General features: G+C 44.4%; 1 protein-coding gene across 1 annotated transcript in view; it reads left to right on the top strand.

Annotated features, from left to right (window-relative positions):
- Positions 1–14,075, top strand: part of Tmem123 (transmembrane protein 123) — a 30,340-nt gene extending 16,265 nt beyond the window's left edge. Inside the window, exons 3-5 of the mRNA XM_076926128.1 lie at positions 10,676–10,936; positions 11,134–11,287; positions 11,878–14,075. Of these exons, the coding sequence (XP_076782243.1) occupies positions 10,676–10,936; positions 11,134–11,287; positions 11,878–11,902 (440 nt within the window). The 3' untranslated portion in view covers positions 11,903–14,075. The remainder of the gene's footprint in view (positions 1–10,675; positions 10,937–11,133; positions 11,288–11,877) is intronic.
- Positions 14,076–15,646: the final 1,571 nt, after the last annotated feature.

Raw genomic sequence — 15,646 nt, 5'->3', positions numbered from 1 at the left:
CCTACCTGAGTAACCCTATTTCTTCTACTGGATTACCTTGTCCAGCCTTGATGTGGTGGTATGTGCCTGGTCTTATTATAGCTAGTTATTCCAAGTTTAGTTGATGTTCCTGGGAGGCCTGCTGCACTCTGATGGGAGGGGGAAGGGCGAGTGGATCTAGGGAAGAGAGTGGGTAGGAGGAAGAGACTTGGGAGGGGAGGGAAACTACAATTGGAAACTACTACAGTATATGAGAGAAGAACTAAAAACAGACATCCAGGTAACCAGATGAGCCTCTGAACATAGAACTTCCAGAAGAGGGGGAGGTGACCTTGGAGCTGGAGAGATGGCTCCGAAGTTGAGTGCTTATTCTTACCAAGGCCACAGGTTAGACTCCAGCACCTGCATGGTGGCTCACAACCACTGGTTCAACACCCCCTTCCGACTTCTGTGGCCACCGAGCATGCACACAGTGCACTACTGTAGTGCAAACAAAACACATATTGATAGCTCTTTAATCTAAGTACTTGGGAAGCAGAAGCAGATGGAGCTCTGTGAGTTTGAGGCCAGCCTGGTCTACAGAGCAAGTTCCAGTACAACTAGAGAAACCCAGTCTCAAAAACAAGACAAAAAAATACAAACCACGTATCCATATAAAATACGTCTTCAAATTTTTTGAAGAAAATCATGAACAGGCCTGACAGGAGGTGTGGCAGGGTTGGAGGGAAGTGACACAAGTCTTTGGAAGATTAGAGCCCAGGTGAGAAAAAGCAAGCCCAGCTGTGCTCCCCAGGGCCAAGTTGATCTTCCCTGTGTGTTCCCTGGACAGTGTGAGTGGTGGGGCCCACACTGCATGGTGCTGCCAGGCTTGGCACAAGCAGTCTCACATGCAACGCAGTAACCACAGGGGTTACTTTAGAGGGAAGGAAAAGATACCCAGAAAATGTGCCTAGGCAGAGCTCACTCTATTTCTAATGGAGCTGGCCCTTGGAGGCTTTCGTGTGGCTGACTAATGGACAAGGACATGGTATGTCCTACCATTGTTGACCATGAAAACTGATGCAAACCAGGACATTCTTCATTTCCTCTTGTACAGTTTTACAAAGATGAGTGTTCTGCCTTCTCAGTGTTTCTCAACACTGATGATAAACAGGACCTTGTAATATTTGTGTTTCTGAGCAAGCTGCCTGGTGTTAAGTAGGATGTCCAGGTGAATGTCATCTGGACAAACTTTGCCCCTTTACAAAGCCTGAAAACCAGCAGTGTCTCCAAAAGTCAAATTTGAACTCTCAGGAAAGGAATCCAGAGTCTTCTGTGCCCTGTTCCACACTCATGTCCAGCCTGTAGGGTGACAGTGAAAGCCCTGCCCAGGGTCACAGTGTCCAGCCCATAGAGTGACAGTGAAAGCCCTGCCCAGGGTCACAGTGTCCAGCCTGTAGGGTGACAGTAAAAGCCCTGCCCAGGGTCACAGTCCGTGAGCTTCGCATGCACAATGCCTCCTAAGGTGGCTGTGCCCTTAGACATCCCCTCAGAGTCACAGGCATCTGGAGGGGTCTCTGTTCCCATCGACTAGTCTAGTAGCTTCAGATAGCTTCGGTTAGCTGTCTGTCAGTCATCTGTCTTTTGTACCAGGACTATGCCTCCTCTAATTGCCCACTCCGCCCTCACATTGCCTCAGCCAGGAAACCACATGATAGAGCTTGCTCACAATGTGTCTAAAATTTAAATTATTTCATACTTCCCTTTTGCAAGAGTAGAGATACAGTTGTTTTAGGAATACACAAGCCCAGCTCAGACCTGACTGTGGTGGAATGAAGAAGAGACAGAGGACACAGAAAGCTGGGGTCAGGCGATCTAGGCACTCAGTGGACACACTGTAGCCCTGGAGGCTCGGTGTTTGTATTATATAGAGTTTACTGACTAGAGGGATGGGTCATTGCATACCCTGGACAAACTCAGTATTGGTAGCCTCTGTCGGGGAACACACTTCAGACTGTAAATATGGGGGAGAGGGGGAAACTGTGGTGGACATTTTCTGCACACACTGTCAACAATTGGTTCCAAGAAAGGCTATGCCATCCCTCTGACTCTGAGTCTGTGAGGTCTTAAACATGGCTGTGCCTGTGTCACCAATGCACATTCAGACAGGGCTTCCCCTGCTCCCTGCAGGGTATGTCTTGTTTAAAATCTTTCTAGGCCTTTGGACAGTTGTGGACATTAGTAATATATGCATTTAGTCTCTGAAGTGATGCTTCAGCATCTCACATAAACATTCCAAAGGATCTAGGCCTCCTTCCTTCCAGTAACTCCTAGACACAGCAATGTTCACTGGAGTGAATGATGGAGACACATGTCATGTTGTTGGCTTTTTCTCTTGTACAACTGCAGGCTCAGAGCTCTGAGCTTGGTTGTTTAAAACTGTCCTATTATGTGGCATCCATATATATCAGGAGTTAGTAATGCCAGTAGGATCACTTTGATGTTGCAGTGATTATGGGTGTGACCAAGTAGGAGTCCCCTCTCGGGTGACTGACATGGCCAGTTCTTCCCCACAAGGCTGTCTGTAGGCCTCAAGTGATAAAAGTTTCCCCAGCAGCCTGCTCCTGAAGAGAGCTGTAGAAGCTAGCCTCAGAGGCATCACCTGCACCAGATTCTTTTTCTTAGAAGACAGTCTTGAGACAAGGGACGTTTAAAACAAAACAAACAAACAAAAAACCCTCGCTTTTTGGAAGGAAGCATAGCACAGAATTTGTAGTCATATTGTGGGGATAGGAATATAACACACTGTGCATGCGTGGAGTTCAGAGAACAAACTGCAGGACTCAGTTCTCTCCTTGTAACATTTGAGTTTCAGAGATTAAACCCAAGTCATGAGACTTGACAGCAAGCACCTATGCCCATTGAGCCATATTGCTGGCTCTGGGGATATAATTTTAAATGTTTCATATTTTGTATTATTTCATTATATATGGGTGGTATAAATCCATATAGTTTCCTTAGCCATGTCCCATAGGCACATATTCTCTTAAAGTAGTTCTGCGGTGATCTTACATATACATCATTAGCAGCTTGAGTTAGAATTGACTAGAGTCCTAGATACGGTATTTGGGAGTCAGTAGTTGTTAGATTCTAAGAACCATGGGGAATAAATGGGGGGGGGGGGGCAGGGGGACCTGATTATGTAACAAACCTATGTAACAGTACAGCTCTTCGGAAAAAAAAAAAAAAGAGTTTAAATACTTTAAGTAACCAGCTGTGTTTAGTGCAAAGAGCAGATGTCAGTAAACATACTGTCATGGAGTAATTAGCTAAAATTTAAGCCATGGAGAGTAGCATTATATGTCATAGAAACATCAAGTGGAGTAGTACAGTGAAGCCCCCAGTTAAGGACAACGGCTTCTGAGAAGAAGCAGTTTATATTCTTGCACTTGCAGGGATTTATTGGCAGCACGGACTTAGTTAGAGTTGATATTGCTCTGACGAAACACCATGAACAAAGTAACTTGGGGAGGAAAGGGCTTACACTTCCACATTGCAGTTCATCATTGGAAGTAAGGACAGGAACTAAAACAGGACAGGACCTGGAAGCAGGAGCTGATGCAGGGGCACAAAGGAGTGCTGCTTACTGGCTTGCTCCTCCTGGCTTGCTCACCCTGCTTTCTTAAAGAACCCAGAACTGCCAGCCCAGGGATGGCATCACCCACCATGGACTGGGCCCTCCCCTGTCAGTCACTAATTAAGAAAATGCCCTACAAGCTCACCAACAGCCTGATCTTATAGAGACGTTTTCTCAACTGAGGAGCCGTCCTCACACATGACATTTAGGTTGTGTCAAGCTGACATAAAACTAACACAGAGACCAATGAAAACACAGATGTTTCTGTTGCTGGCAGCTTTTCCGTATTCATCAACATTGGTAGGTGGGAAGGGACTGTGGGTACAGCCAGCTGGCAGGTTGAACCCCCACCAAAAAAACAACAGAAATCAAAGTTGTAAGACTCTATGATTTTAAACCCGAACTTTTCCATTTCAGATATTTGTGATTGAGTATGTTGATGCTGCCTGTGGTGTTTTGAACATTGCCAATAGGAAGTCAGTGTCTGGTTGAGCACTTTGTATGACAAAGTGGGATCAGCTGGGCTTTTGCAGCTGAGAAGACGAAGACAATGCAGCTGCAGCAGGGGCACCAGGCTGGGAGGAACCATGAGAGTTGGCTCAGTTTCTCTCACAGAAATCACACAGTGAAAACACGAAGGCCTGCAATGGCATCTGGCTCACAGAAGCCGCTGCTGTCTAAATGCAGTATTCCTAGAAACATTAAGCATGTGTGTATCTATTTCAGTGTTGCAAGGTTTCACTTTTCCTTTGTCTTTCAAGGGAAATGTTGGGCATTAAGTATTAAATTTTCTAGTGCTAGAGCAGGCCAGATGGCTTTCTCCTGTAACCCAGCGTTCACAAGGCTGATGCAGGAGGATTGCCAATAGCCTGAGGCTACCCTTGATTTAGTATAGTGTGTTTCAAGTGAGTATGGGCTACAGAGTGAAGGTCTTCTCTTTAAAACAAAATTACCAGCACCAAAGCTGGACACGGGGACCTTACCCATAATCTCAGTACTCAGGAGACTGAAGCAAGAGGGTGCTGAGTTCGAGGTCAGTCTGAGCTACACAGCAAGTTCCAAGGCTGCCTTAGCTGTGTAACATGACACTGTCTCAAAAAAACCAAAACAAAGAATGTGGTGCCCTTCCACACTGAACTGAAACCACCTGCCAGGATGGTTCAGTGCAACTGTTGCCTCCAGGGGCTTCTTTGCTGACATTTGAGCAGACACTGTTTTGCTGACAACTCTTTGTTGTGGGCTTTAAGCTTATGGATGACCACATTCTTTTGTGGCAGCTGCAGAGTTCACATGCCTAATCTGTGTTTAGGCCCTAAATCTTTTGTAACCGAATGACAGCACCATCTGCAGAGCCTATGAAATTGCTAGTACAGCTTTTAATAGTGTTATCTCAGGCATAATTAGCCCTGCAGAGACAGTGCACAGTCAGACTGGGGTATGAGGAAGGTCTCTGTCAAGTGCTGTGTAGGCTTCCTGACAGACGAGCTGGTGTGTTTCTTATATGCAGATTCAAGGAACATGTTTGGTGCACACCTAGCTGAAATGTGTACGTTTTAAGGAATTCTGAACATGTTCATAATGTAATTTTTTTTAACCTAAAATTTATTCACCGTTTTCCAGCCAGGAGCATGATAAAGGTTAGCACTGGGCAGGGGTATAACTCCTCACCCTTTCCAGCCAAGGCTTCCTGGCTTTGTGGCACTGCTGCCCCTTGTAGCATAGCCAGCTGGTGACATGGTACAGGGGCTTTTCAATCAAATTGCCTAGCTTCACTTCCTGGCTTCTACATTTGTGACTCTGGACAAGTTACCCTCTGTATGCCTTTGTCTTGTCTGTAAGTGGGGCTAACAGCATCTGCCTCAGAAACCTATGAAAATTACAAATGTCTATAAAATACATAGAAGAGTCTTAGGCACGGAATGCGATCAGTATTCACCGGGAACACTGGCAGCTGCCACAGAGAACGGGCTCAGCTTTGCCAGCTCATTCAAGGTCACAGTTCAGTTATGGTAGCACCACGTGCCTCTACAGGAGGGATAGAAAGTGCTGCCAGTGTCACTGTTGGTGAGGCACCTTCCCTGAGGTCAAATGGAGCTCCAGGGCATGCAGGCACCTTCAGGCAGCCCCAAGTACCGCCACAGGGCCCCGGCCAGCCTGGTGGGCCTTGGGTCATATGTGCCAGTTTCTACACAAGAACCTTTTCCCGTTGCCTTGTAGTACGTTTTCTAATTTTCTACAGGAAGAAGTTGAATTCACCTTGTAAAGTGGAAAGTAAAAATTGCCTTAAACATACTTCTACATTAGAATACCAACACCTAAAAAGGGAAGAAACCATTTCCTTTCTGCTTGATCTACAAAAGAGATTGACAGCATGGGGAGAAAAATTTTTAGTTATAGTGTGTGTCTGTGTGTGTGTGTGTCTGTGTGTGTGTGTGTGTGTGTGTGTGTGTGCGCGCGCGCGCACGCGCGCGCGCACATCGTGTTGGTCCCAAGAAACATTAAATTCTAAGGTAATAATAATAAAAGTACAATTAAGAACTATAAAGACTAAAATCCATGTATTTGATTGAAAGGGAGATAGAGACACTTTGGAAGGAGAGAAAGGCTGCCCCCACCTCTAGCCTGGCTTGTAACTGCACTGTTCCCTCTCTGTCAACTCAACCATGAACCTTTTACAGTAAGGCCTTCTGTGTCAGTGGGCGTGTAAGCATCGTGTTTGGTTTGTACGTAGCATGTAAGCACACACTTAGAAAGAAGCAACTGAGGCCTGATCTACTGTGTAACTGGCATGTTACCAGGGTGGGATGGGTCTTTGGTGGTGGCACACACTTCCAGTTCTAGCAGAGGCAGAGGCAGGTGGATCTCAGACTTCCAGTCCAAGCCTGGTCTACATAGTGAGTTCTCGACACTGTGCAGAGAAACCTTGTCTCAAAGAATTTAAGGGGCAGTTGCTGAGACCCTTGGAGGGTCTTGAGCAGGGACATTGTTCAGTACTGGTGATCTTGATTCCTTCTCACTGTCTTGGGTCTTCTGGAGCTAGCTAAGCCTTCTTGTGGGTGTAGGATGTTGTTGTGGAATGGAATAAGCAGGCTCCAAGGGCCCTGGCTAAATAGTCTTCTGGGCAGCCTTCCTGCCCTGAGCAGCCATGCCATCTGCCCTGCCCTGTGCATCCTGCAGTGCAGGGAACAGCTGTCCTGCAGCATTTCTCTACAGACTTATGAGGCCTTTAGATGATTGCTCTGATTGAAATAAGATTCATAAAGTATTTGATGTTCGGGAATCAACGGTCCCTTGGGCTGATGTGATTCTTAAAAGGCCCAGTTTTCACCAAGACCCCACTTTTGGTACAGAGTTTTCTAGCTTGGTTTGTTTTAAGACTGATTTTTTTTTTTTTTTAATCTAGATTTTCAGTTCTGTGTTCTGTCAAGTAATTTGAATTTAGGATTTTTAGAACCTGCATTTGGACTTGCAGTTTAAAAAGGCCTTTTTGGTTTGAGTTTACCCAGCCAGCCCTTGCTTGATTAGGCTGTCACTCTAAAAAGTGGTTCTCAGGGGGTTTTGTTTTGTTTAATTTCAGGAAGCCAGCATTTTAATTTTATTTAAGTATTCAAGCTACAAACTGTTCTCACAATCAGCCTCCTCAAACTAACACTCAGTCATCAGAACATTCTGGTTGTGTTAGAAATAGTTCTAGGTTTTTAGCAATTGTGACGGATGGAAGGCTACTACTACAGATAAAAGAATTGAGTTTTTAAAAATCAGATGAGAGTTTAAGTGAGCATTGATACCCTTCAGTCTTTTGGGACTTGGTTATGGGACTAAGGGAGATTTTTCCTTCACAGTAGCCTCCCTGGCTTGAGGTAGCTGAAGCCATTCAGATATCCAGGTCGGCTGGGGAGACAGGCTCACAGAGAGCATCACTGCCTCTGTTAGACAACAGTGGCTGTCTGCTTCTTTCTTCCTAAGCTGAAACATGTCATAAGCTGCAACTGGATTGGCTGCTATCAGCCACCATGGGAAGTAGGGGACAGCATCCCCTTGCTTTACAGAGGGACCTTTCCAGTGCAGCTGTCACAGAGGTGAACTAACAGTACCTCAGCTCATACCCTCTGTGGTACAGCACCTTACAGGCACTGGCTCTTAGGGAATTTAAGTGACTTCTAAGTTCTATTCCCTGTGGCATAAGTAATTGGGCTAGAGGAGTGAAGTCTGATCAGACTGCTGGAGGCCCAAACACGAGCATGTGCATGTGTGTCCCTTTTTGTATTGCATCTGTTGTAGGTATAAGGGGCTGTTATTGGAAAAGAAGAAGAACTTTGTAGTAAAGGAAGCATCATAAATTTTGCTAATGCATAGATTTAAAACAAAAAACAAACATAAAACCAAAACACCACCAACAAAAAAACATACCTGAGCCAGCCTCCCTTGGGACTTGACTTCAGTCCTTGGCCCTGTCTCAGGGCAGAAAGCTGTCTGGCTCTTCAGAGAGTTTCCCTTGGGCCTCATGTCGCTATGAGAAGTGACATCCTCTTACTTTCTCTCCCTGGGCCAAGGATGGAAGAGAACACCATTCCCTCACCTGCCTATTCAACCTCAGCTTAGGGCAGCGGTTCTCACCCTGTGGGTTATGACCCCTTTGGGGTGCAATGACTCTTTCAATGGGAGTGTATATCAGATATCCTGCATATCACATATTTATGATTCATAACAGTAGCAAAATTAGTTACAAAGTAGCAATGGAAATAACTTTATGGTTGGAGGCCACCGTAGCCCGAGGAACTGTATTAAAGGGTTGCAGCATTAGGAAGACTAAGACTAGAGGAGAATGAGGACCTCAGCTGGGTGGGCAACAACTGTCGGCTGGCCTGCTCTAGTGATATCTGTGCAGGTGACAACTTTGTTAACTGCTACCTTTAGGTACTCATCAGTCTCTGTACAGTAAAAAGAGGCAGAAACATTAGGCTTAATATGGCTGTTGTTTATATATTATGTTACATTTATTGTTTGTATTTTATCCCATTTATTTATTGGGAGTATGTGAGCATGCATGTCTGTGTGACGGAGCACATGGTGGAGGTTGGGGACAGCTTGTGAGAGTCCTCTCCTTTTACCATAAGGGTTCCAGGGAACGAACTTAGCTCCACAAGCTTGACAGCTAGTACCTTCACCACTGAGCCATCTCCCCACCCGTTACCCATTGGTTTTGTTGTTTAAAGCAAGATTTTGCCTTTTAACTCTGGCTAGTCCTAAATGTGTGATGCCCTGCGTCAGCTCCTGAGTGCTGCCTTTCCAGCTGTGTGCCGCGTTGCCTAGGTTAGTAGTTATTCACAGGAGGAAACACCTGACGTTTAATTATACGTCCGAATAAGGGAGTTAAGTGACCAGGCATGAGCACTGATCTTAAAGACGTCCTTACATTCAGCGCTCATGTCGCGCTCCTCACAGCGGTTTCCCTTTGGAGTGTTTGACCCTTTCCAGCCTATCAATGTTTCTCTAGCGCTAATATGGCCTGCGCTGTTTACCAGTGTCACTTTATGGGGTCTGAAGGTTGTCTTCGTGTGCAGCGGAATGGAAAGCAGGGTTGCTGTTGTATCCTGCAGACCGCACTCCGGTGAGCAGCAGGACAGGACTGCTCTTTGCTGTACTTTCTTCACAGTAGAATTCATTCAGCCATTTTAGAGTGGGCTTAGATATTACTAAGTGGGCTTAGATATTAGATAGTGTTCAAGATTGAATAAAAAAAAAAAGGCTAGTTCAAGTATGGCACCTACTAAGATAATGATAAATGCTCTCTTGATCTTTAAAAATAAAAAAGCTACTACCGCGTGGGAGGACTGAGGAGAGGCTAGGTTGAAAGCAGACAAATGTATCTGAGATGTAAACATTTTAAGACCTGGGGTGGAGAAGCAGTGCCCTGAAACCAGTCTGTGCTCCTGAGCTTGAGATACAGTTGTAGATGGTGACATCTGGAGTCATCATTTGGAGAAATAAGGACCGTGGTGCTGAGGGGGCAAGAAGTCCACGTGATTAATTTTTTTCATCTTACTATTTATGAGGATAAAAATGGTCAACAAGAGAAACCAATAAGTGTTTCTGTTTCTGAGAAATGGAAAGCCAACACAGAAATAAGCCACATAATCTTTAGAGTCAGAGGCACAGTCCCAGTGTCCACCCCACACATGTGTGCTGTGAGCAGTTGCAGAACTTCAAAGTGGATGCCATTTGGGCCATCACTGTACAAGGATTTGCTTTTGGTCACGTGGGGTGTTTTATTCTCCCTCGAGGGAAATGCCTACCGAGTAAGACATGAAGAAGACACGGTTCTGTGGTTGGGAGTTTTATTTAAGGACTGACCTCTCTATTTTTCATTCACATAATATTTCATACCAAAAAATATGCACTGGGCATGAGCTGAGGCATTGGCACTGTAAAGCGGCTCTGCCGTACTGGCTTCGAGACAACCTGTGGACAGCGATCACCATCACGAAATGAGCACCTAACTGTGGCAGTTAGCCCATAGCCACCGCAGGAAGTTGTCACCTTAGGACAATTTCGCCTGCTCCTGTCCTACTGTGGCGTGGGAATCTGCACGGACTGGCTGTCCTCAAGGTTCTAGAGAGAGTGTGGCCGAGAACCTGAAAGCCTTTTCACACTTTACTCCTCTAGACATGAAATCGTTTGCTGCAGGTTATGGTGATCTGTGTTCTCAGCTCTCAGACAGGCTGCGATGGGATTGCCACAAGTTTGAGGCTAGCCTGGGCTACATACAAGGCCCTGACCCAAAAAACAAACTATCTTTTAAAAGCCTAAAATGTGAAAGGAAGCAAGGTACAGTATCATAACCAGACAAGATTCAGTCTCACAGGGTTACCGTCTTCTTACCCTCACTAAGCTTCCTAGCTAGTGGGCCTGGTTTTGTTGGTAGACTGGGTGTAATACAGCGATGTCATCATCAGCACGACTTTCCTGCTGTTCCCCTGATCAGACCCATTCTGTGTGGTACCAGGATAAGTAGCCGTGTGGGGGATTTTTTACCATAGATCCTAACAACAATTCTTATTCTTGGCATTTTTTTCTCAGAGAATACTACCATGCATGTGGTTTCCAACCAGACCCGAGACAATAACAGCACCGTGAAGCCTTCAGTACTGCCAAAAACTACCACAGTTACCACTGTGAAACCTGCAACTGTTGTTAAAATATCAACCCCGGGAGTCTCACCACATGTGACTCCCACTGCCTCAAAGTCTACACCCAAAGCAAGTGCTTCCCCAAACTCCACCCAGACATCAGCATCCACGACAACCACAGCCCACAGTAGTTTACTGACATCTGGAACGGGTATGTATTAAATGACTCTCTTGTTTCCTATGCTGGGAATCAGCTGTTAAATGGCACCTGAGAGCCAGCATTCCATTCTACAGAAATATAAACTGTTTGTGCCTAAATCTTCTCTCACTCACACTTCAGTGTTCTTACCTAGAAATTCAGACTTCAGAATGTTCCAGATAAAGCACAGGTAACTGTTTTCTTCTTAGTTTCAGCAACTACTCATCCCGTCAAAGGCAAAGGATCAAAGTTTGATATTGGCAGTTTTGTTGGTGGTATAGTGTTAACACTGGGAGTTTTATCTGTTCTCTACATTGGATGCAAAATGTATTATTCCAGAAGAGGCATTCGCTACCGAAGCATGTAAGTTGGGCCATTCTGCATGCTCCATCATGACCGATACCAGAGCTAGGCCAGTGTTCACCTTCAGGATGGACGTATGTTGTGCTTGTGTGCAGGCTTGTGACTGTTTACAAATGGATACATACCAGTGAGCAGACTTGTACTTTACCTGCGATCAAACGCTGCTTTACCAGAGTTTAGCAAGCTCCTTCTGTTGGCTTTCACCAGTCTCATAAGAACTGACATGCCAGGTCTCATCAGTGTAGTGACTTGGTACATGAACCTTGGATATCATCGGTACCAAACAGTATTTTTAGTCAAAACATGTTTGCTTTTTATTTTTAATGACAAAGACACAGACACAAAAGAAATTCCTCTGACTGCTTGATTTTCCATGGTAATAGAACTTACTGGAAGTGCAGACTGCTATACCAGGTGTGGTGGCCCATGACTGTGGACCTGTTTGGCAGAGTTAACCACTACAGTATGCTGGGTTTGCACAGAACTTAATGAGCGATGATAATTTTGATTGTGAAAATTAAAATTGTTCTACTGTCACCTTTCTCACAAATAATGATTTTACAATAATTTTAATTTTTTATATATTTCAGTGATGAACATGATGCCATCATTTAAAGTACTTCAGTGGCCAAGGAGAGAAGAGAGACTGCAGCCCTGTCAATTATTTTGGTTTATATTAGTTGAAACTATTATTTTCTTGGAAGTAGTGCAAGCAAGCCATGCATAAAATGAACAGTATATTCCATGAATATCTGGAAATTTCTCATTACTATAGGTAAAGGGTGTAGTCTGGGTAAAATGAATATTTGGAGCTAACAGTAATTTATCCGGTGATCATATTTCCTTTAGTAAGTCATAGCAAGACAAGTCCTATCTTTTGGAGTATGTGCATGGCATTGATTGGTCACATAGGACCAGCATCACCGAGGAGCAGGACCCATGTGGCATACATCTGAGGAGCCTGTCACAGCATTCCCGATCTCAGTATCTTCGCTGCTCACATAAAGCACTTGAGTGCTAGTCAGAGCTGGGTGATCCTAATTCCTGCCTCAGGCTCCACGGTTGAGCTAACCAGCTTTCAAATGCAGTGGAAGGAAGCCTCAGCATTTAAGGGTTTAGATTAGAGTTCATCCAGAAGTGGAACTTGCAATCCAAACACAGCCCGACGACCACACCCATGCTCCTGTGCTAAATGCCGTCAGGCACTGGGAGCTTGGCTCATCAGTTCTCTTCAGCTGTCAGTGCTGCTGTCTCTTCCTTTGTACATAATTCAGGCAAGCTGCAGCGCTCACCCAGCTTCTCAGAAGGCGCAGCAGCATGAAGACCGCTGTCATGCTGCTGTGGAAACCTGTCCCACCTTTGGGAACTGCTTTTCACACTCACTTGTCAGTTTGAGTTCTAGTGAACGTTTTTTAGGCAGTGTGGAACTGCTTCCCATATAGAATTTTTTAATGGAATGCAAAAATGCTATTTTTAAAAAGCTCCATTATATGATTTGCCAGTCAGTGTTTAGAAGCCCACACCGACCAGCACCCTGTTCTTTAAGCCAGGAATTGTGAGCCCCAGGCTCCCGAACCCACGGGGTACAAATGCTGTATTTTCTTTTTTTTTAACTGTCAACTTACTCAGATTTGAGAAAATGACTTTTATACTAAAGTGTATTTTGGTAAATTCTGGCTTTCTTATCCCCACGCCCACTCCTTACCCTCTGGAAAGGGAGCTGCAACCTGGTGTTTCCAGAGAAGCAGCCTCAGGTCACCAGAGCAGCCACACTCTCAGTGGCATTGTAAGTTCTAAAATTTATACTCAGGTCAAACTCAGGGCCACATTTAACAAAGAAGGAGTTTAGTTACAAAATACTAATTTAGTATTTCTATTGTAGAGGGACAAAGTAAATTATAGCAATTTCTAAAAGTGTAAAAATAAGCCAAAAATATGAGCAAACACACACCTATGTTACAGTTAAAAATGTAAGTCTAACTTTTGTAATGTGCTTCTGGTTTTCATAACAACACAAACTACCAAGAATTTTTTTATATATAAGAATCATTTCTACTTGCTCTACATTAGGTCCAACCGATACCTCGAAACATGGGCTGCTCAGATTATGTTAACACACAGAGAGAGGCTAGGAAACGGACCATGGAGTCAGACTAGTTTCAAACGAGGGCTTATGGGAAATCCATGCTTCCTGTTGGCATGCAGCCACTGCTCTGCTTCCTGTGGGAAACACAGTTCAGGGCCTTGGGGCAGTGAGGGCCTTAAAAGTTTAACTTGTTTTATCTGCTCCATTCTTCAGTACCCACCGGAGACTGTCTTGAATACTTGTTTCTCTAGCACTTTGGAGATATAAACCACTTTCTTAAAGCATTCTCATTATATTATTTGCCTCTTACATTTCCACTGAGTTGGGGGTTCAAAGTAATTTACTTAATATCTAATTTGTTACTTTCAAATACCAGGACTTTTGTTGAAGAGACTTCTTTTTAATCTGTAAAAATTGAACGTGTTTCCTAAGTGTAGTTGTCTTCCAAGTCTGACTTAAACAAATGCTTCCCTTTCCTAGCTTTTCTAGAGAATGTGTTTATTAAGGTAAAACAATGAGTAAATCCATAGAAGGACTAATTGAAATATGAGAGTTAGCAACATATTTTATGATGTGGTAATTTTGTATCTTGAGAAAGACTAAAGCAATCCCTTATTGGCCTTTTTCTATTGTAATGACCAATTTTGGTATCTCGTTGTTACTAAGATCTATTTTTAGAATAAAATTTGTTCTCCATTCAGAGTGTTTAGTGCTTTGTTGAATATGCTCAGAAGTTCCGCTTTTATTTATGTAATACATACTCCTGTTGAATACACGGCTTCACAGTGGGCCACACCTTCAATGGTTCTGTCTCAGCAAAGCTCACTCCTTGACGCAGGCTTGGATGTTTGCCATTGTTTTCTCTCATTTCTTCAATATTCTTGGGTTCAGTCTCTTTTGCAACAGATGAACAGCCATCCATTTATACCTAAGGCCACCACCCCCACAAACACCCCCCACACAAAACAGCCATTTATTATTTCACACCAGGAACCAAAGATGCCATCTCTCCTGGCCCTGCATAAACTCAAAACTATGGCCTCTACCTACATGCCCACACTCTACCTGTGCTTCAGACATGGGAGACTTCCCCACAGAAAGCTCATTTGCACCATGGACCTCGAGCCATATGTACATATAAAGTACCAGCTCAGCAGTCAGTGAGACTTAGAACTTGCTTCAGACCTTAGCTTCAAGGCCTAGATATCCAACATCAATGCTACTGCTTAAAAGACCTCATGCCTGAAGGACCTGGGGCCACTGTGTTAATGTGCCTATGCTACTAATGTTAGCTCATTCAGTCACCAAAGAGAACTTAGACCTCACCTTCACCCTGTAGCCACTGTGGCCATGTGTGTGCTAACATGCCCTTGTTCCCAGTTCTTGGCTGCTTCACAAGGGCTGGCACCTAAATACTTGTCAGCTCATCAGCAGGTCCACTGATCCTGAGAACCCTTGCTCCAGTCTTTGGATCTATAGCCACTCCACAGGCACCACACTTCAGGTGATGTCACAGTGGGCCTGCTAGTTGGACCCAGTGCCTTGAAAAGCCTTCGCTATCACCTCTGGGGGCAAAATGACTCCAGCAGACATCACAAGTAAAGACCCACAAAACCCTGAGCTACTCACAGTTCAGCACTCTGAGGGCCCCTACAATGTTGGCCAAACTAAGCTGCCAGCTTCAGAGAATAAGCTGCTGTCCCCCACTTGTACCTGACCACTGTACTTTTCATACCTATTTATCTTCCAAGTGTGAGTCCTTTGCCCCAAAGCCATCCTATAAGAGAGTCAGTGCCACTAAATGCACAGAAATCAACTAGAGATGTGAACCAAGGAGACATTGGTACCAAACAATCACAACTTCCCAGTAAATGGAGCACTCCAAACTATTAATAGACAAAAAAATATATATATATTCAGGATAATCATTTTAAGGAAGATGGAGCATTGAGAGATAATAAAAAGTTTAACAAAATTAAACAAGTGATGAAATGCCAAATGCAATGAATGATGTGTCAGCTTCATGTGACTGGTGGAATGACTTAATAGCCTACAAAAAAAGGACTGTTCTTGCCTAAGTTGTATGGAGGGTGGGGGGAAGCTCTATCCATGATTGGTTGGCTACTTGCCTGCTTTCAGGCCTATGGCAAGGTAGAGAATCATAGAACATACAACAGAGGAAGCTGTTTCTGTGGTACCTGCAGGGCACTGGATCCAGGACTCCCCAAGATACCAAAATCCACTTAAGATCATGACTAGACTGCTTAAACTAC

The sequence above is a fragment of the Arvicanthis niloticus genome, chromosome 27 (genome assembly GCF_011762505.2).
Source record: "Arvicanthis niloticus isolate mArvNil1 chromosome 27, mArvNil1.pat.X, whole genome shotgun sequence".
Taxonomy (NCBI): domain Eukaryota; kingdom Metazoa; phylum Chordata; class Mammalia; order Rodentia; family Muridae; genus Arvicanthis; species Arvicanthis niloticus.
This window is presented reverse-complemented; position numbering and strand designations above follow the sequence as displayed.